Source organism: Engraulis encrasicolus, chromosome 2, assembly GCF_034702125.1.
Source record: "Engraulis encrasicolus isolate BLACKSEA-1 chromosome 2, IST_EnEncr_1.0, whole genome shotgun sequence".
Lineage (NCBI taxonomy): Eukaryota > Metazoa > Chordata > Actinopteri > Clupeiformes > Engraulidae > Engraulis > Engraulis encrasicolus.
Window position 1 is genome coordinate 403,797 of NC_085858.1, and position 21,133 is coordinate 424,929.

The 21,133-nt window shown below is 41.1% G+C and overlaps 1 protein-coding gene across 1 annotated transcript in view; it reads right to left on the reverse strand.

Annotated features, from left to right (window-relative positions):
- The window catches only part of cacna1ha (calcium channel, voltage-dependent, T type, alpha 1H subunit a), a 234,478-nt gene that overhangs the window by 39,725 nt on the left and 173,620 nt on the right, over positions 1-21,133 (reverse strand). Inside the window, exon 28 of the mRNA XM_063219242.1 lies at positions 17,493-17,626. Coding sequence (XP_063075312.1) covers positions 17,493-17,626 — 134 coding nt within the window. The remainder of the gene's footprint in view (positions 1-17,492; positions 17,627-21,133) is intronic.

Sequence of the window (21,133 nt, forward strand, 5' to 3'; positions counted from 1 at the left end):
GGTTAACACTGATTACAGTACAAAGTTCTTTCCTGTATAAGTTACGACACAACGCTGCCATCTTGTTGACGCCTTTGGGGTGCTATTTCGCGATTAGAAAGACCAGATCTGAAAGTCAATGGGAAAAATGAATGGAGAAACTGAGTACAGGACGGGAGGGAACCCATGCGGTTGTGAAAACCATATGGTTGAAACCACAGTGAAAAGTTGATCAATCTAGACTGCTTGGTTGTGTCATACGAGTCAAAATAAAGCTTTTTAAGCCACTTTTCTCACTTTTTTTTTGACAGAACGCAGGGGCAGTAGTTCCATAACGGTATGAGAGCGACAGCTTTTCACAAATGAGCATGCGCAACAATTTGTGTGCGCCGATGCAGCCAGATGATTGGATCAATGGCAACGCAGCTCAGCAGGCAGTTGGTTCTTGTTGCCAGAATGGCGGGAGATGTGCGGGTAGACGCCATATTGGCGTTACAAATCTTCACCTTTAATTTCTATGGACACTTACGACAGCAACCAATCTCCTCTTCCCAAAAAAATCTCTGGTACAGTGTCAATTTGTACGCCGTACATGACAGGTCCTGTCTGCGCAGAAAAAACAAAACTGCCACTATTAACCTAAATAAGGCCTATTCAAAAAGCACAAAGCTGAGGCGAGGTAACAGAATTAGCAGAGACTTCAAGACAGCGGAGCCATACCGACAAGCTCTGTGTGCAGTTCTCCAAAATTAGCCACAATGGTAACACTTTATTTTAGGGATACATCTATTAGCACTAATACATACAATATTAATGCCTGTGTAAGTAACTTGTAAGGCATGTACTAAGCAAAATAAGACAGTTGTTAAGCATGTATTCACAAATGTCTTGTTCATGCCCAATTAGGGACTTATTACTAATATAACCTTAGTAAGGACCAGTAAGCCTATATTTATGTTTATTAGTAAGTAGTAAGTGGCAGAATACAATGTGTATAAGCTCCCGACACACTGTGTGAACAAACCCTGAACAGTGTGAAAACAGATGCGGAATAAAGGTCCCTATTCTAAAGTGATGCATTGGTCAGCCCAGATGGCTTAGGGCCCCCGCACTACCTAGGGCCCCCATATTACCTAGGGGCCCCACTCTACCCCCCGGGAAGCAAAGTGTAAGAACATTGCGGAATTAGAATTAGTCTCATTAGATATGTGGATCTCAATGGTTCTACCCAATACCTAAGAGAATAATTGGAAGCATTATATAGCAAGGATTGGACGTAAACTTCTCAATGACGGTGGGTGGTGAGATGTCATTTTTCCATACACCAATTAGTTTTAATTGTAAAAACCCTATAATAAATGCAAAATATAATGATGAGTAATAGTTTGGAAGCGAAACTAAGCTATTCCTTTGTGATAAATAAGTTAATGTTGGAGAAACTTAGCTCCAAGAAGTGCAGTGCATGATGGGTACGACCTTAGTCAGAAATGCAATGCATGGCTAATGCAGCAATGATAATACCGGTATTTCTGTTGTTACGTACATGGCAAATTGTTTGGATAGCATCTAAATTTCACGAGTGAGGGGAGGAGCTATGGACGTAGGCTCAGAGCTGGGTAGGTTGTCTGTTGGCCTAAATTGCGCACCCATCATGCACTGCACTTCTTGAAGCTAATGTTCTCAAACATTAACTTAATTATCACAAAAGAATAGATTAGTTTTGCTTCAAAACTATTATTCTAATGTTCTGCATTTGTTTTGGGGGTTTTTACAATTAAAACTCAGTGGTACATGAAAAAAATTACATCTCACCAACCCACCACCATTGACAAGTGTACGTTCAATCCTTGCTATATAAAGGCTCCTATTACCTTCTCTATACTGTTATGAAAAAGAGAAAATTAGATAACTCAACTAGATGAGCAATAATTAATCAATATACCCTTACACTTTATAGTTCGGGGGGCGCTAGGTAGTGCGGGCCTGGGTGGTGTGGGGGCCCTAGGCAACTAGGGGGACTTTGGTAGTGCGGAGGCCCTGAGCCATCTGGGCTGACCAATGCATCACTTTAGAATAGGGACCCTTATTCCGCATCTGTTTTCACACTGTTCAGGGTTTGTTCACACAGTGTGTCGGGAGCTTATACACATTGTATTCTGCCACTTACTACTTACTAATGAATAGAAATATAGGCTTACTGGTCCTTACTAAGGTTATATTAGTAATAAATCCCTAATTGGGCATGAACAAGACATTTGTGAATACATGCTTAACAACTGTCTTATTTTGCTTAGTACATGCCTTACAAGCTACTTACACAGGCATTAATATTGTATGTATTAGTGCTAATAGATGTATCCCTAAAATAAAGTGTTACCGCGACAATGATGTCAAGTATTCGCTACAGGAGAAGTTAAGTGCTGCATCTTACCTATTGCAAATATATCCCGACAGCAATATTGTGACAAAATTCACTGATTATTAGTGGCTGCGTGTGGACTACGGCATAATGATAGCCCTAATTGTAACACTGTAATGGCAAACAAACGAAAGACACAAAGGACGCTACAGAGGCAGTTGGCAATCGGGAAGCTTTTTTTACGAAGGCATTGGTTAATATACTTCCCTGTAACACCACCAAATGCAGCGTTCTCTGTTTGTGACTTTATAACGTGAGCTTTTTACAGCCTGAGCTCGGTGCCACGTTTGGATTTGTGTTAAACATGTCGAAGTTTTGACAACATGTCTTCATTAATCTTTACATTTATTTGGAAATTAACAGATAATATCTTGTATGTAAACTAGCTTCATTTCAGAGATGTTTTACCCTCAAATGTGCTTTTCTGCCAGCAATAGGCTTTTGGAGTCATTCTGTGTCCCTAAAGACTGTCAGCTGCCCTGTCGTAAATCAGTCAAGGTGTCAAGAGTCCCTGCTCTTTCAGTGGCGCAAGCACAGGAATAACTGAGGGTCAGTCCACACTGACATGGCCGAAGGTTGGATAGCTAGGCCAATAGACAGAAGGTCTGGACTGATCCACTGAGTTTAGCTGACACATACTATTTGTGTAGGTGAGGTATCTTAGTTCATGGACACAGCTATTGAATATGTGGTTCTTCCAAAGGCCAATCAGAGGAGACTCTAAACTGACTAGCACTTGTGAATGTATTCTTGTATCTGCTTGTACTGAGTTTGGTACTGATGTGTTGTCCTTGTTGGGTCTTGAACATGAAAGATGATGACATCATGTGGGGTTTAAATACTGTTCTCAGATGCAGTTCAGGAGAACAGTTGGGGTAAGGATAGGCAGAGGCGATTCTAGGGTCAGGTGGGGCCCCAAGCGAAAATGCAAAAGAATGAAAATTTGAACCAAAATCGCCACTACTGTGGTAAAATATGGGCTGGTATTCACTATCATGGGGCTTGGGGGCCCCAAGCGGCTGCCTGCCTTGCCTGGTGGCAAGATGCACCTCTGAGGGTAGGTTAGGTGATGTTCTGAGCACTGCCTTGTCCCTGGCTCAGAACAAGCCGTTCTCACTTAGAAGAGCTGGGGACAACTGGAGATGCACTTGGTGCTTGGCGGATGGGCGCTAAAGCCCTGATGCTAAAGGCACTAGGTTATGCTGTATTATGGTATTCTAAGGGTTAACTGAATTGTTCCTCTCACTTGCAATGTACAATAAATTGGTCATCTCTTGGCAAATGGACTTCTTCTCCTGAGTGACTTTATGGCTGCTTCCTTCTCTGTTCTCCTGCACAAAGATGATGGGCAATGTATGCATATGGATGATTGAGGCGATTAACTAATAATAATAACTAAGTATTACGTAGTGATAATAATATACAAGTAGGCTACTTGGGTATTAATTAGTAAACACGAGTCAGATGGCGGGTGGTTATCCATTGTGCAACTGGCCCAGATTAAGTCTTATTAATTATATTATGTTATAGACATTTTATTGGCCCAGCTAATAATCTTAATTAGTTCATGGGTTAATAAAACAACAACAGTTTCCGGCCATGGCAGGTGGCTGCGAGTAAAGTCAGCTCTCGACTCAACCTGGTTTTAAAAGTTCTCCCGCGGTTAGAATCAATGGTTTTCTAGAATTGAAAGTTGGAAATTAAAGCGGGGAACTTTGCAAGGAGGTGAAAGATGGGAAAGACGACGAAAGTGAAGGGAGCCACGGCAGGAACACCGCCGCACCAAAGTGAGCAAGCAACGCATGGTGAGACCAGTCAAGACATTATGGCCGAAATAAGAGAAATGATGCAAGGTATGCTCTCGGAGCTGAAATTCGAGCTAAAGTCGGAAATCAGAGCGCTCAATTCAACTCTGCAAACGTTTCGCAAGGACATTTCAGAGCTACAAGAAAGAGTTTCTCAGGTCGAGGAATTTCACACCACGGCTAACGAAGCTATACGTCTACTTCTAGCTGATAGGATCCGCCTGCGTGACAAAGCTACCGATCTGGAACGTAGGTCGCGGAGGTGCAACATTCGGATATATGGTTTGCCCGAAGACACAGAGGGCGGCTCAATGATCGATTTTTTGGAGCAGTTTCTCACGGAAAATTTAGCTTGGCCAGAGAATGAGCCTCTCCAAATCCAGCGCGCACACAGAGCAGCTAAACAGAAGCCTGAGGCAGGAAAGCCTCCACGCTCCATTGTCGCGTGCTTTCAGCAATTCAGAGTGAAAGAAAGTGTGCTGTCGCTGGCTTGGCAAAAGAAGGTTTTCATTGAGGACATTCAAATTTATTTTGACCATGATTATGCACTCGAGGACGTCGAGAAGCGCAAAGCCTACAAGGAAATCAAGAAAGCTCTCAAGGTGAAAGGGATTCGCTTCCAAACTCCACACACCAAGATGCGCGTTCACTGGGGCGCCGGAGCAGAGGTCTACAACAGCGCGAGAGAGGCAGCGAAGGCACTAAACAAGAGAGGCATCGCGGTGCCGGTGCCAACCGAGGAAGATCCAGGCACACGACTGACGAAGCTGATGGACTGCTCAGGATGGCAACGCGCAGGCAACGACACCGCGGCGAATGCGAGGGAGAAACTGCAGCGATACAGAAGAGTATCAGACTAGGAGGATAAATGAGCATCTTAAAGGGCCAGCTCTGAAAATCGGCTTATAGTTGCCCGACCCCTTTTACTCCCCAAGTTTTTTTTTTTTTCTCCTTTACCCCATTGATCATAATATTTCAGTATTGATCATAACCAGGTAAAGTAACGAGGAAACCTTGGACAATGTTGGACATTGGTGGGTTTTTACCACTAAAGGGAGCCCCATCTCCAGTTGGGTTAACCTCTCCTCTCCTTCCAGCAGGAGATAGAGGGAGTCTTCTTTTTCCCTCACTAATGGAAGTCTTTGTTGGTTGCTGTTCAGTAGCAAGTTTATGTCTTTTTTGTTTTCATTTTCTTTTTCTTTTTGTCATGTTAATAGGGGAAGTGATTATTATTATAGGAGGTAATGTTGAAGTGCTAGAATCTGGTCATGGTGCTTTAAGTAGACAATTTAGAAGATACCAGTAATTTAAAATATGGTTAAGGTAATTTCCTTTAATGTCAATGGCCTTCTCAGTCCTGTTAAACGCACCAAAGTTCTGGCAAAACTCAAAAAAGAAAACATTGACATAGCCTTCTTACAGGAAACTCATATGTCAGACACAGAACATCTGAATCTCAAAAGATATGGTTTTAGGCATGTCTATTCAGCATCTAATGGTTCAAAACATACCAGGGGGGTCGCTATTTTGATCTCAGGCTCTGTGGTGTATGAACACTTATCAGCGATTAAAGATAAAGAAGGGAGGTTTATTCTGATTAGGGGAAAAATAAATGGTTTTCTCTATACTTTATACAATGTTTACATTCCACCAGGTACAAAATCACATTTCTACCAACAGATAATAGATAAAGCAGTCACACAAACTCAGGGAACCTTGATCTGTGGAGGGGATTTTAATATAACTTTATTTCCAATGCTTGACTCCTCTAGCAGGCGGAACTCTCAATCTAAGAGGCTAATTAAAAAGTTTCTTGACATCACCTCAGAGGTGGGGCTGATAGACATATGGAGAATTCACAACCCCTCAGTTCGAGACTATACCCATTATTCGTCTCCCCATTCTTCTTATTCTAGAATCGACTATTTCTTCATGTTTGGGAAAGACTCTACTAAGGTAAATAGCTGTCATATTGGAACTATGGACCTCTCAGACCATTGTCCTGTTTATATGTCTGTGACAGGGGCCCTACGAGATAGCCAGCGAATATGGAAACTTAATTCCTCTATATTAAATAAGACCACGGTTGAGCAATTTAACAAAGACATTCTAAATTACTTAAAGGATAATGATAATGATACAGTTTCTCCTCCAATTCTATGGGATGCCTGTAAAGCAGTTATGAGAGGTAAGGTGATTGCTGTCACTTCAGCTCTAAAGAAGGAAAGGAATAAACGCCTTAGTGACCTCCAAATAAAACTTAAAAAACTAGAGATAGATCACAAACTCACCCAGAACCCTATCATGGAAGAGGAGATAAAAAGGATAAGAAATGAAATAAACAGTATAATGGAATTAGAGATACAAAAGAAATTAATGTTCACTAAACAAAAATATTATGAAGGCGGCGGCAAATATGCTAAACTACTGGCTTATAAACTTAAAAAACAAGACGCAGAATCTTCCATTTTTAAAATAAGGGACCCCAAAACAAAAAACATTTTACTAGAACCAATAGCAATTAGAAGATGCTTCAAGGATTACTATGCAGAATTATATTCTCAACCACAGGTCGACAATGATGACAGATTAATCTCTATACTCCAACTACTTGAGCTACCATCTGTGTCTGAGGATCAAAATTCAAACCTGAAGCTACCTATTTCAACAGAGGAAATCACATCAGCTATTGGAAGATTAAAGGCTAATAAATCTCCAGGCGCTGATGGGTTTACATCAGAATGGTATAAAAATCTCAAAGGGTCCTTGACACCTATCTTATTGAAGACCTTCAATTGGGTTATGGAGAAGGGTGAAATCCCTCTGTCATGGAGGGAAGCCATCATTTCTGTTTTACCTAAGGCTGGAAAGGACAAGCTCAATTGTTCCAATTATAGACCAATTAGCGTACTCAATATTGATTACAAACTATTTGCTTCTATTATTTCCAGAAGATTAGAGAACATTTTACCAAGCGTAATACATCTAGACCAAACAGGCTTTGTGACGTCACGTCAGACCCAAGACAATATTAGACGTTCACTCCAAATTATCAGACACATAAAACAAAACAAAATAGCTGCCATGCTCATTAGCATTGATGCTCATAAAGCTTTCGACTCTGTCCGTTGGAAATTCCTGTTCACAGTTATGAAGAAATTTGGTTTTAATACTCAGATAATTAAGATCCTAGAAGCCCTTTATACCAAACCCAGAGCCAGATTAAAAATCAATGGGGTACTTAGTGATACATTTCACCTGGAAAGATCCACTAGGCAAGGATGCCCATTGAGCCCCCTGTTATTTGCCCTTTTTATAGAACCCTTAGCACAATGGATAAGACAAAATGACTCAATCACAGGCGTACAGCTGGGCTCAAAAGAACAGAAATTGGCCCTTTTCGCGGATGATGTCCTCATTTACCTTACTGATCCTACAAACTCCCTCCCAAGTTTAATGTCGGTCTTGGAACAATATGGGTCCTTCTCAGGATACAGGATAAATACACAGAAAACCCAGGTGCTAAAATTCTACTATGAGCCTCCACACTCCCTACGTTCAAGCTACCAGCTTGACTGGGACAAAGAGTGTATTAAATATCTTGGTATTACCATACCCTCTGACCTAACCAAACTACAAGAGTCTAACTATGGTCCCCTTAGGGCAATCATTATAGATGACATAAATAGATGGAGCAAGATTCCTTATCTAAATATCTATTCACGCATTGATATAATCAAAATGAATATATTGCCACGGTTTCTGTATGTATTCCAATCTATACCCATAGATAAACCCAACCACTACTTCATAGAATGGGACAAACTTCTAGCAAGATTTGTTTGGGCAGGGAAAAAACCCAGAGTGAGATTTAAAACGCTTCAGCTACCCAAAGACAAGGGTGGACTTGCCCTCCCCAGTCTCTGTGACTATTATAAGGCTGCCCAGCTCCGATTTCTGGTAGGATGGTGTAATCCTAGTTATGAGTCAAGATGGAAAGATATTGAATGTTCCTTGAGTAAGAAATACCCTCTGGGTATGCTAATAGGGGACTGTTCTCTTGTCAATCAAATTACTGATCTGGGGAACCCCTGGATAACCTGTTCACTAGATATTTGGAATAATGTAACAAAGAAACATAGTATTAGACAGAATATAGGTATTCTTAAATGGTTTGCATATGATTTAAGCTTTGCACCTAGTGTTCAGGATAAGCATTTCCTTGTTTGGACTGATAAAGGCCTTTCAACATACAGCTCATTAGTCAATGACCAAGGTCAAGTGTATAGCTTCCAACATTTGAAAGATGCATATGGGCTGGTGAATCAGGACTTTTTCAGGTATTTACAGATCAGGGACTATATCTGCAAAAAATTCCCCAAAAAAGAAGAAAAAATAGAAAAGACAATTATAGGTATATTCTTGGAAGCAATAAAGGGTTTCAAGTGTAAAAAGATAATTTCCAGACTCTATGCTTCTATTACATCTATGACAAAAAACAACACGGTGTCAACCAAGTCGAGATGGGAAAAGGAGACTAAGTTAGATTTAACCCAGGAGGAATGGGAGAAGATATGCTCTTATCAATGGAAGACAACAAGCTCCCCCCAATGGAGATTCTATAGTTGGAAAAATATTATCAGATTCTTTTGCACACCGGCACAGAAAGCCAGCTTTTCCACACAAACAAACTGTTGGAGATGCTGTGGTTGTGATCACGCTGATCATTACCACATATTTTGGGACTGCCCCTCCATGACTCCCTTCTGGAAAGGGGTACATAATGACCTGCAGGAGGCATTACGCATGGAAATCAACCTGGACTTTAAAACCATGTACTTGTGCGACCTTGAAGACCTGGACTGTGGTAAAGTGGTGAAATATCTGCTGAGGGTTTTGCTGGTGGCAGCAAAGAAGGCCATAACAAGGAGGTGGCTCCAAAAGGACCCACCTAGTATAAATGAATGGATAGATGTGGTGTACGAAGTGTTTAAAATGGAAAGGATTACCTTTGTAATGAAAAACCAACAAGATAAGTTTAATCATGACTGGATGATATGGCTTTACTTTGTGGCACGTAAGAGACCAGATTTTATTTAAAGATCTTGTTTTTATTTTTCCTCCTCAGAATGGAAATACTCATTGTTTTCGTGAAACTCCCCTGGTTCCATGTGGTTACCTTTTCTTTGCTTTTTGTAATGTTTTTTTTCTCCTTAAATGGAGAACACTTGTGCTTTAAGGAAAAAGAAAAATCAATAAAAATTTAAATTACAAAAAAAAATAAAACAACAACAAGCACATGAATGGAAGGTCGCCATTATGCGTAATGTGTGGCTGTGCGTGGGAGTGCAGGCAAAGCAATTATTTTTCTCCCCCAAAACCTTAATGGTCAATGATTGGGGAAAATGTATAATACAAAGGGCACAAACTAACCTTGTGTGACAGGAGCCAAGCCACTCTGAAATGGGAGCATAACTTTTTTTCAAGGGCAAAGAAATATGTGCAACAGGACACAGGTGTCATAAATGGCCGTTATAGAATTTTCGGTGACCAACTTTAACCGGTTAATGAGGTTCAGGGGCCGGTGAATTTCTTTTTTTTTTTTTAAATGTAGCCATCCGTAGGCAGAACGTGCATCCTGTTATGCATCTGTGTGGCTAGCATACAGGGGGTCAGGATTTAGCTGGTTAGCTTCGCCGATTAGCAAGGCACTTCCTTGTCGCCATTTTTACAAATTCACATCATATCCGAGACCACTTAGCTCATGATGATTGGTGGGTGCGCCATTGCTCTCAGCACAAGCACGAGTTTAGGGTTGGGCATACAGACCTATAGGTCTGTGGTTGGGCACCTTATAATACCTCCATGCATCCAATGCCTGTCTTCAATATAGCTTTCTGGTCAACCTTACTTCAGTCAGTGACGTGGCACGTAGTTGGCTGAGTAAACTGGTACCGGAAATGAGCTCCATGAAACTCCATTTTGGAAGCTGAAAAATTCGTTCAATTTTGGCTGAATTCACTTGCCTAGCATTTCCCATTGAAATGACTGGGGGCTCTCTCTTATACTACCTCCATGCTAGCATAGGCCTTATTCAAGTTGAGGGCCTCAGTATTTAAAAAAAAAAATTAAAAAAAAAATGAGCAGATGCGTCAAAGGAGTGTCCAAGTGTCAGTCACAATTTTAAAGCTGTGCAGTTTCCAGCAGGACAGTGATTGTATTTCACAAATCAAAATTCACCAAGAAATTAATGCAAAAGCACAAGTACAATGCTTTGAAATGGCCAATCTTTACACAATTGAACATTTCTGAGTTGATTTGAAAGCAGACTACCTACACAAGGCAGACAAGTAACCTGACTGGACAGGAAGCGTTTTGGATATTGGCAACAATTCAAAGTACCAGACTTGCCGGTTTCTAGCAAGTATCCACAGGCCATTATATCAACAAAGGTAAGCTCTACTTCATATTAACAGAATTCTTGAATGAAAGAATGAAAATGAATGGAATGAAATTTCATGGAGTGCCAAATTTCTGCAAATGCCTATTTTTTTTGTATATATATTTTGTATATAATCCACATTAAAAAAATCTGTTAAATAAAGTGTAATGATTTTCCAAATAAGGTGCCCAAACTTGTTCATATCACTGTATGCAGTGAAATTAGAATTATGTGTGCATTGCATTATCATTTTATTATTACGACAGCGACTGGGTTAAGCATTGTATTCAATCAAAAGTCAGAACAGTGTTGTGAAAGAAGACACCCACCATAAATTGACTTAAGATAATGTCATCTTCACTGTTTCCAAATTAAATGTGTTCAAGGGGTATGCCACTATTTTGGGGCTTAATACAATTAAAATCGTTGGCCAAGGTTTATAAAGGTAGTTAAGTGTCTTATTTTTCATGTAAGCCGTTGTCTTAAGACAAGTTAAAAGAGGGAATATATCGCTAAGGGACTGTTCGTTATTTATTTTCGGGGTCGTCGGAAGATGACCACCTTTGATCGTCAAATTTTGCATGACCCTCCCCTAGCGAGATTCAAAACTTTGATGACCCTCCCCGCGACGCTGTCAAAAAATGCATGACCCTCCCCTAGGGAGAATTAAGAAATAGCCTTATCCTGCCTTATTTTTGACGTTGATTGACCAACGCTGCTTAGCGAAAGGGCCGTTTCTGAGGCTATGTTACATTGAAACATACAACAAACAAGGCTACTTTGAAATGCTTTTTGTAATAAATGGGCCAAACATTTTTGGATGACCCTCCCCTAGCGAGCTTAAAAAACTTTGATGACCTTCCCCGCAGCAATGAAAAAACTGACACGACCCTCCCCTATTTTCTTCCGGTGACCCCAAAAATAAATAACGAACGGTCCCTAAGCTAGTGAAAGTCAATGGATCTGTGTAGCAAGACAACGCTTAACATGAAAAATAAGACACCACCTTACCACCTTAATAAACCCCAGCCAACGATTTTAACTGTATGAATTCCTAAAATAGTGGCATACCCCTTTCAAATGATTGAAATGGCACCACTGCACCATTTCCGTACAGAGTGACTGCAAAGGCGACATTGGGAGAAATGGAAAGACAAATTATGTATTCATGAGAGTCACAATCACATCTGTGTTTTTCAGGGGAAAAAGTCAAGGTCCTTTGATGTTTTTGATAAAAATTATTATGCACATGTTTAATAATGGCAGAGTTTGTAGTCACACTTGCAGTGACAACCAGGTGTGTGTGTGTGTGTGTGTGTGTGTGTGTGTGTGTGTGTGTGTGTGTGTGTGTGTGTGTGTGTGTGTGTGTGTGTGTGTGTGTGTGTGTCAGTTGTGCTGAAATAAGGTCAGTTGTATAAGGTCCGCCTGAGGAAGATAAGGAGAAACAATCATACTCATCCTGCTACTCATCCAATCAGAACAACACTGCAGGCTATCCTTCAATGACCGCCACTGAAACACTTCTTAATGTGCTCTGTGTAGGATGGTGGCCAGAGTAGGTATTGCAACCATGCTGCTTATTGAATCTGTGCTGCCTATCTCCAAGTTTGATCTGTTCATGAATATTTACTGAATAATAAACTAGTATGTACTAATATGACCAAAGTATAGTAAGTGTTGCAGCTAAAATATGTTTTTCATGTATGAAAAATGCTATTTTCCAAGTAATAATTAATACTTAGAATTTGATGGTGATGGTAAGTATTCATGAAAAGGGAGCATTTGTGATTGGGCAGCACAAATTCCAGAAAGAAACTGCTAAAAAATCATAAACTTTCATGTATAGTGAACCTAGCCATCAAAATTACTGGCTCATCACAAACCTCCCTATGAGCTGTACATTGGGGCAGTGATCAGGAAAGCTGAAATGATCAGAGAGGACCCCTGTCATCCCCTCCATCACTCCTTCCAACTGCTTCCATCAGGATGACGCTTCAGTGTTCCACTAGCACTCAAAACAGATATAAGAAGTCCTTCATCCCCTCAGCTGTAGCCCTACTCAACAAAAGATGAACAATGACCAGCCTCAACATACATGTATTGTCTTGTCTTGATATGTCCTGTTTTGTCACGTCTTGTCTAATGTCTGTGAGAATGAGCCACACCAAAGACAATTTTCTGTTTCATGTGTCACATACATTAAAGCTTTATCGTATCTTAAAAATATTACACAGTGCAAGGAACACTTCAGGAATAGTAGCCAGTGCACAGAGATTTGAAAGCAAGAGGTGTTTTGGTGAAATTGATGAACATTACAGGACATCCAAAACAAAAAAGTGACTTATTTTTTGAGAATATTAAATCTATTTAAAACATGCATTTATATTTCACTTCCATAATTTTGTCTTTCTGTCTGTATAATTTTGTCTGCAGAAATAGGCCATGACGAGCTCTTTCATTATGTGATATCCATGTACATAACTAAATTGTCATTTATGTGTGTCCTCAAAATCAATTTCACATTATGTTTCGAGTGTTTTAGTGAGAGTCAGTATAAGCACAAGCTGATCAAATTCACTATCAGCTTTCATCCCTTCCTGTCATTCACAAACATTTGAACTACGCACCGTAAGTCTCTTTGAAGCATGGCAGGACCTTATCAACTCTGCATTGTCACATTCAATTAAGAGCACTGCTGGTGGCACAGTGAAACCAGTGTCAAAATATGTTAAATTGCTCTGTGACCTACAGATTGCAATTACGCCAACGTTCCGGTGTTCACAGAGGCAGATAATCCAATCACTGCAAAAGTATAGAGCACACATTTCCGCTTTAAATCTGATTCCAATATAACCTTGTACATGACCCCTTAATACCTGCCATTACTCACATCTGACATCCCTTGACTTACCAAAGCTATGGCTCTCACCCATAGGGGGCACCAGGTGGATCTTTGGGGACATTAAGCATTATTAATAATGATAAAGGGACATGAAATGTGACTATTTTATGGGCCGAGAATTTCTGGAAGTTGCTGTGCGAATTCTCAGAGTCTGCTGTCTGGGAGAGGTGCAGCCAGGTCGGTGGAAGTACCTAGATAGCTGTGATATGTGTATTGTATATGTGTAAACACGAACTATGCAACATCCATAGTCTGTATACATGGGTTCACAGTGTTTGTTAACACAATGCTGTGAGGAGGGGAAGACACTGGCTGCCAACCACGTGAGCTAATTTTTTGACTGACAGTGGTTGAGTTTGACAGTTGAGTTGTGCGCAGCTAGTTTCGTGCAGTCAGGTTAAAACAAAAATTTAGAATCCATGTATAACCATTCATGTTTAAGGAAGGCCAGGCACATAATATCTAATCCACACCACCCCAGCTACAAACACTTCACCCTACTACCATCTGGCCACAGATACGGAATTATCCGTGCCCACACCAGCCGACTAAGGGACAACTTCTTCCCTCAATCTGCCATGAACCGCCATATATAAGAACCACTCCTCCTTCTCTCTTCATCTCATCTCTTTTTTCAACCTGCCTTAGCTGCGGAGACTTTTTCTTATTTTTCTACATTTTCTTTTTACTTTTTGAGACTTTTATAGAGCAAAAAAAATAATTACTTTTGAATTCTCAACATGGCATCCTGACAGAGCGAAAAGAAGTCACGCTGATTTGAATCGACTATCACGTGTGTGCTCTATGCCTTTGCAAGTTAAGGTGTGCTCCACAACGCCCTGTGACAGGTTAGGTTTAGGGATGGTTTTGGTCTGGGCACAATTTCACAAGAAATTTGTCAGTCCCTTGCTTATTTTGCTGTTCTTGGCAAAAGTAAAGCAGCAGAAACATTGCTTTACTGACAGGTTAGGTTTAGGGATGGTTCTCTTCCAGTAGACTCGTTTCGACATCTCTATGGGAATAGGTCCCCTTGTGTGACCTTTACCGAAGCAAGCTTTCTAATCACACCGTGAGGCAACCAGCTACATGACTTTGTGGCAACCGGAGGGTATATAAGACGGATTACGGATGCACGGAGTCATCTGAAATTCTCTTCGCCCATGAACACATACGGGCAGGGCCGCGTTATCCTATGGTGCAACCGGTGCTGCAGCACCGGGCCCCGCCACTAGAGGGGTCCCCGGACGTCGTGAGATCAGAGAGATTGGAAAATATGAAACGATATTTTGAGACAATCAATTGACGCTTTTGACGCATTTCACCATCCGTAGGCAAGCAGAGGCGCATATGCATATCTTGTCACCAGGCTAGACAGGCAGCTTGGGCCCCCCAAGACTGTAGCTGGGGAACAGTAGTGGCGATTTGTTACAAGTGTTCTTTCTTTTTAATTTTAGCTTGGCCCCCCTACTGAGCCTACAATCGCCTCTGCATGCACGCAGGAATCATTATCATTTCAGTCAGATGCTTCTGGTTGTGTGCCACCAGTGAAAACGGTGGTCAATAATTTTATAGTTTGATGATGGGCTACTGTCTAAAAAAGATGTGAGAAACTCGGCGTCAGCACTTGCTTCAGATTGTACGGATAAACTTCAGCCCGGCATGGATTAACGCATTGAAGAGAAGGTTGGCAACGTTATCCATTTTTGTAATGTCAGTGTTATAATCGCTTTTTGTAATAATTGTTGCATAGCGATCATGGACTTGTGCAATCATGTAGGCCTAAGCTAAGCAAACAGAGCACAGCACACCAACCTAACGTTATCTTATTCTATTGTTAAAACATGGGGAAATAAATCACGCACCCAACTGCATTCGCGAAACAAAAGTCTTGCATGGCGCGGCGAGGACCACTTCTGAGGTGTTTTTTTAAAAAGTGTTCACAATAATGCTACGTAGCAAGTGCACCAACCAGCACTCAAAGTTCTGACAGTCTGACAACAACAGGGCAAGCCAATCTAGCAAACACTAAAATGATATAGGCTAGTCGCATTTTCCTAAAGCAATGTTATGACCATTTCCCTAAAGCACTGTAATAGGTCTAATGTCGATGCTCTGTCAGCGTATATCTTTGCGTTCGGCTTTGTGTTCAGTTAAAACATGCCTGGGTACCACTCGCGGATTGTTCAGTTAGCAAGTGGCTCTTATCTGGGAGGGAAAAAAACTTGCGTGATACATCCACATCCACATCTAAACATTTGGCCTACGAGTTTGCACCGTAATCTACTGTAATGATTGCACACTATTGCATTGTAATGCGCCATCTAGATGAAAACCGCTGACTTAGCCTATATGGTACATTTTGAGGGGATTTCGTGACAGCTTCACTTTGCTGTGGTTCGCTGTAGGGGATTCCCCTTACTCGCGTCAAGCGACAGCTGAGTAGGCTACTTTCCTTTGACAGACCCCTACTTGAGTCTTTCCAAGGCCATTGGAAGTTACATTAATTAACACGTGTTTCCCACGACGGTTTCGATTCGACAAATTGGTCGGCAGCAACGTAGCAAAAATAAGAGACTTTTGGTTGTGCTTCTGTTTGGTAGTTCTAGCTGAGCCGACGTTTACTCTGCTAAACGGTAGTGCACAGAATATCCTCCCTGTCAGCTGGCTAGCCTTCCAATGGCTTGCGTTGCGACTGGTGAACTCAGCAGGGGGTTCCGCGCACCCTTTTTTGTGTTGGAGTAGAACGTGTAGCCTGGGTTGTTTCATGCGTTTTAAATAGGCTATGGCTCATTATAATGTGGTGTAGGGGCCCCGGATTGCGTCTGCACCGGGCCCCGGCGAGGGTTAACGCGGCCCTGCATACGGGTCTACCCTAATCAGAAGCCCTGGATGTCTAAAGAGGTCAATCAGCTGCTGTAAGAAAGGGACACTGCTTTCAGATCAGGGATGCGTCTCTGTACAGTACAGCACGTTCATGTTTGCATTGAGTACACGAGTGCACGGCCATCTTTGTAGTGACGGACACTCAAGCTCGCCGTTTATTCGTCCCTTTCTTTTGTGCTCACATTCCCTCCACATCATACTCGGAACGGAACTGTTAGTGTTAATTCCAGAACCTTTGATACATTTTTTGTGCCCTTTGCGGAACTCTGAACGCTTGAAACCCTGCCGGTTATCTGCTAAGTAGCTACTAGCTACCCCCTCTGTTCTGGGTTCTGAAGCTAACGCTAACACAGCCGTGTTGTTGACATTGCTATAGCTGCTCATGTTGCGGACGCCATCTTGCTACCATAACCGGAGCTATCCGCTCGCCCTTTTGTCCCACTCTCACGCACACACACACACAAACACACACATACATGCACACGCACAATTCCCTTTAATTTATTTCTTGTTTTATACTTGTGCCTTATGATTGTGATTACCTCATTGATCCGACTTTGAATGTAATGCTTTATTAGTTAACTGAGTAGTTAATAAAAGTAAGTCATTTGATTGCATTTTGTTGTCGTTGTTGCTTTGTACAACCAACCAACCTACTTTAGAACAATTGCCTTCAGCCCTGCTTTTGTGCTTGTGCGCCTCAGCTGACCACAGAGAATGTCTTAGAAGGTCTTACTGTTTCACTGTGCTCTGCTGAGTATCCCCAGTACAAAACTTATTATTAATTCTGTGTTTAGCAATTTATTGTTGAATATTGAGATTGATAATCTTAAGGATTTTATGAGACTGGTCCTTTAATTACATTTTAATTTATTTGTTCATCATTAATTCATAATTAAATACATTCCCAAACAAAATTTTTGCCTTCAAATTCTGGTGTAGCCGCCTGAGGAGTAAATCCGCAGGCCGCTCCCCCTACACTCTATGTGTGACGTTTTGACTGTGGTGTGCAACATCTGAACTGTGGGTATGGCATGTAAGAGCATGGTGGTATGCCAGTACCTCTGGTAATCCTCAGGACCCGCATGATGCGTATAATGGTGGGGTTGATGGGTAGAGCGGCGTTCATTTGGATCTCCTCCAGTGTGATGCCCACGATAGACAGCAGCACTATTGCCAGGTCCAGCTGATTCCACCTGCAACCATACAGTATTGACACAAGACAAATGTTGGTATAGGTCAGTGGTTCCCAACCTTTTTCTTCAGGGACCCATATTTGTACCATTGTAAGATTTGGTGACCGCAAAAGGCTATTTGTAAAACAGGTCTCTTCAAAAGTAATATAGGCCTACTTCCATATCCAAAATGAAAGCAGAAGCAACACAGAAAACGAGGAATAACAAAAAATAAAATTAAATAAAATAAAAATGATAGTATCACATATCACTGTTTTCATTCTTTTCACCTATTTGTTTTCATTCTTTTCACCTAAACAGAGTATGCCTAATATATATTTTTAAATTACCACATTATTAATTTCACTGTTTTTATTTTATTTTACTTATTTCCTTGTCATTTGACTGTTGTAAGCACAACTTAACCCAGGCAACAGAAACAGAACAACAGAAACAACAGAAAATGAGGCAACTTGGCTTTTAATGAACGCTCTGCCACTTAGCTAGTGATTCAATGTCTGGCGTGTTTTGGGTAACAGCCAAACAAAAGTTGCTTTGAACATCCAGTCTGTTTTCAAAATTTCAAAATTCTCCTCCTCGTATACAAGGCCCAGCACAACCTTGCACCCTCCTACATGACACCCCATACAATCCCACCCGCATACTATGCTCCACTGACACACTCCTCCTTACCATTCCCTCCACACACCTGCACACCATGGGCGACAGGGCATTCAGTGTTGTTGGCCCCAAGCAATGGAACTCACTCCCACTGTCACTCCGTCAGTGTTCTACACTGTCTGCTGTAGCCCCTTAATGCACGCTGTACCTCCTGTGGCACGCTGTAATAGACATTGAAAGTTAACTACTATAGTACACTACTATGACAGTGCACAGGGCCTTTAGTAATACATTACGACTTGGTCATTGCCATTCTGGTAACAGCTGATTTATAATGCTGTGTCTTAAGGGGTTAAATCAAAGCTTAAGTCACACCTATTCACTTCTGCATTTCAATCACACTGACAGGCACTTCCACCTTAATTATTAGTTTACTTTTACATTTTATTTTCCAATGTATCCTACTTTTTTCTTATTTTAATAAAGTTTTATTTTTATCTCTATTTTATTTTACATTTTAACTATTCTCCTTATTGTTAATTCATTGAAGCTTTGTTGTACTCTCTCTACTGTTATCTATCTGTTTTGATTGTAAAGTGTCCTTGGGTATCTTGAAAGGCGCTTAAAATAAAATTCATTATCAAAATGTATTATTTTTTGATGGTGAGCGTCATGAAAGCCGTCTCTGACAGGTACGTTGTGGGCGTGAATGGCAAGATTAATCTGGTGATCGCATGATTAGCAAGCGACTTCTGGCCCTTTCGCCAACCAAAACTGCTTGAATCCATGCTCATCATAGAACCACTTGCAGATGGAATTGGACTTTATATACACAAGCTCATCCTCTGCCTGGAGGTGCTCCACTTCATCTTCTTTTGCGAGAAATGGGTCCATCACCCATACGTCTTTTGAAAGCGAGAGTGCTTCTTGAAGTCGACCCATGTGGCAGGCGAATTGTCTGGTCAAAGTATCAGGTACAACCCAGTCTGTTGTAGCAATGCAAAATGTAGGTCCCCCTTTCTCAGTTCATCCCGTCTGTACTCCACTTTGCGCACAAACGCATCCACTGATTCTTTGCACTAAATGACGACAGGGCTTCAAACTTTCATTCGCCAGTTTGTCACGGCGAAATATACATTCAACTCAAACTTTATCCATTGCTTCTAAGAATCCATACTCTATAAAACTTTCTTGGAACCCCCTCTTTGACTTTCTATGTTTGACACATTCCTCCGCTGTCTCTCCAACCAGTGGCATAGCCATATTTAGGCCTAGTAAATCGCGAGGCAACAGCGTCCGCACGAGAGCGAGTCACGCGACGCTCTGCTTCATGCAAAAATATATTTTAGATATTATTTTATTCCTCAATTTGTTTTTCAAAAACAGAATAAATGTGTACATGTAACACTTAAAGGGCAACTCCTGCCAATTTCAATGTGCTGTTGTATTGCTCACGCTACCCTTGACTTGTTAGTACCCGTGACGCCGCATTTTTGGGCTCAGCCCTTTCCGAGATATGAACTATTCTAATGGGGGCAACTTTTGTTTACATTTAAAAAAAACATTTTTATTTATTCCCAAAAACATCCAAAAGGTTATGCAACATCAGCAGACAGCTAGCAAACAGCGATACCTTTTGGGAAAATATTAGGAGTAGGCCTATGCTCATTTAAAAAAAAAATGCAAACAAAAGTTGCCCCCATTAGAATAGCTCATATCTCGGAAAGGGCTGGGCCAAAAACTGCGGCGTCACCGGGTACTGACAAGTCAAGGGTAGCGTGAGCAATACAACAGCACATTGAAATTGGCAGGAGTTGCCCTTTCCATTTTGTTGCTTTTATGTATATATTAATTAAATACTTTGTCATTTATTCAACAGGGGCTATATATGATATTATTAAATTGATTAAATTGATATTAAAATGAAAACCCTCAAAATCCGTGGATCTTTGGCGACCCATAGGTTGGGAACCACTGGTATATGTGTATGGTGCCCAGAAAACTGCAGTGTGTGTGTGTGTGTGTGTGTGTGTGCGTGTGTGTGTGTGTGTGTGTGTGTGTGTGTGTGTGTGTGTGTGTGTGTGTGTGTGTGTTTATATGACTGACGGAAAATGTACAGAATGTGTCACTGCTCAGATGAGGGCGCACTTGCTAAAGGCATGTATCATGGAATGGCTAATTGAATGTTTCTGGTTCCTGCACATCTGCATGCACACAAATGTGAACGTGCACCAAACAGAGTCTGGATATCAAAATTCAATCTCATTTAATTGTGTCCTAATTGAAACTAATGCTTCATTCAAATCCAGTTGCCATGAATCACACAGTTAAACACGCAGTAATTTAATGCATTATGCACAAATGATTAAGAGATCATTAAACTGTACTGTCACACTCATCCATCTTACAAATGCCTGGAAAAGGAAGGCATGGTTTGGAAGAGAACCTCCACACATACACACAGTTAACATAGTACCAGGTGGGATCAGACCACTCATCATACGGGGACTGCACGCTCGATTAAGTTGGGACTCATCTCTCTACTCTTTGGACTTTCAGGGTCCCAGCATTCATGAATGAGTTTCTGTACTATGTTGTTACCATGTTATGTCTGTCTTATTGTATTGTCTGTTTACTGTACCGCTTCTATAGTCTAGTGGCTGCATAGTATTTTACTCATTATCCATGCCACAGTTCCATCTGAGTGTACATTTGCTCAGTACTTTGGTGGTATAGCTCTTACATTTAATTCATGTCAAGGTTAATGCATGCTCTGTGTTTCTGCTGTAGGCTTTCACATATCCACACATTTGGTCAACATAGCTATTGTAGGTAGCTGTATCATGTTCCCATCCTCATTCTCCCTGCTTAAGATCTCAAGTCATCTTAAAGTTTCCCCTCACACTT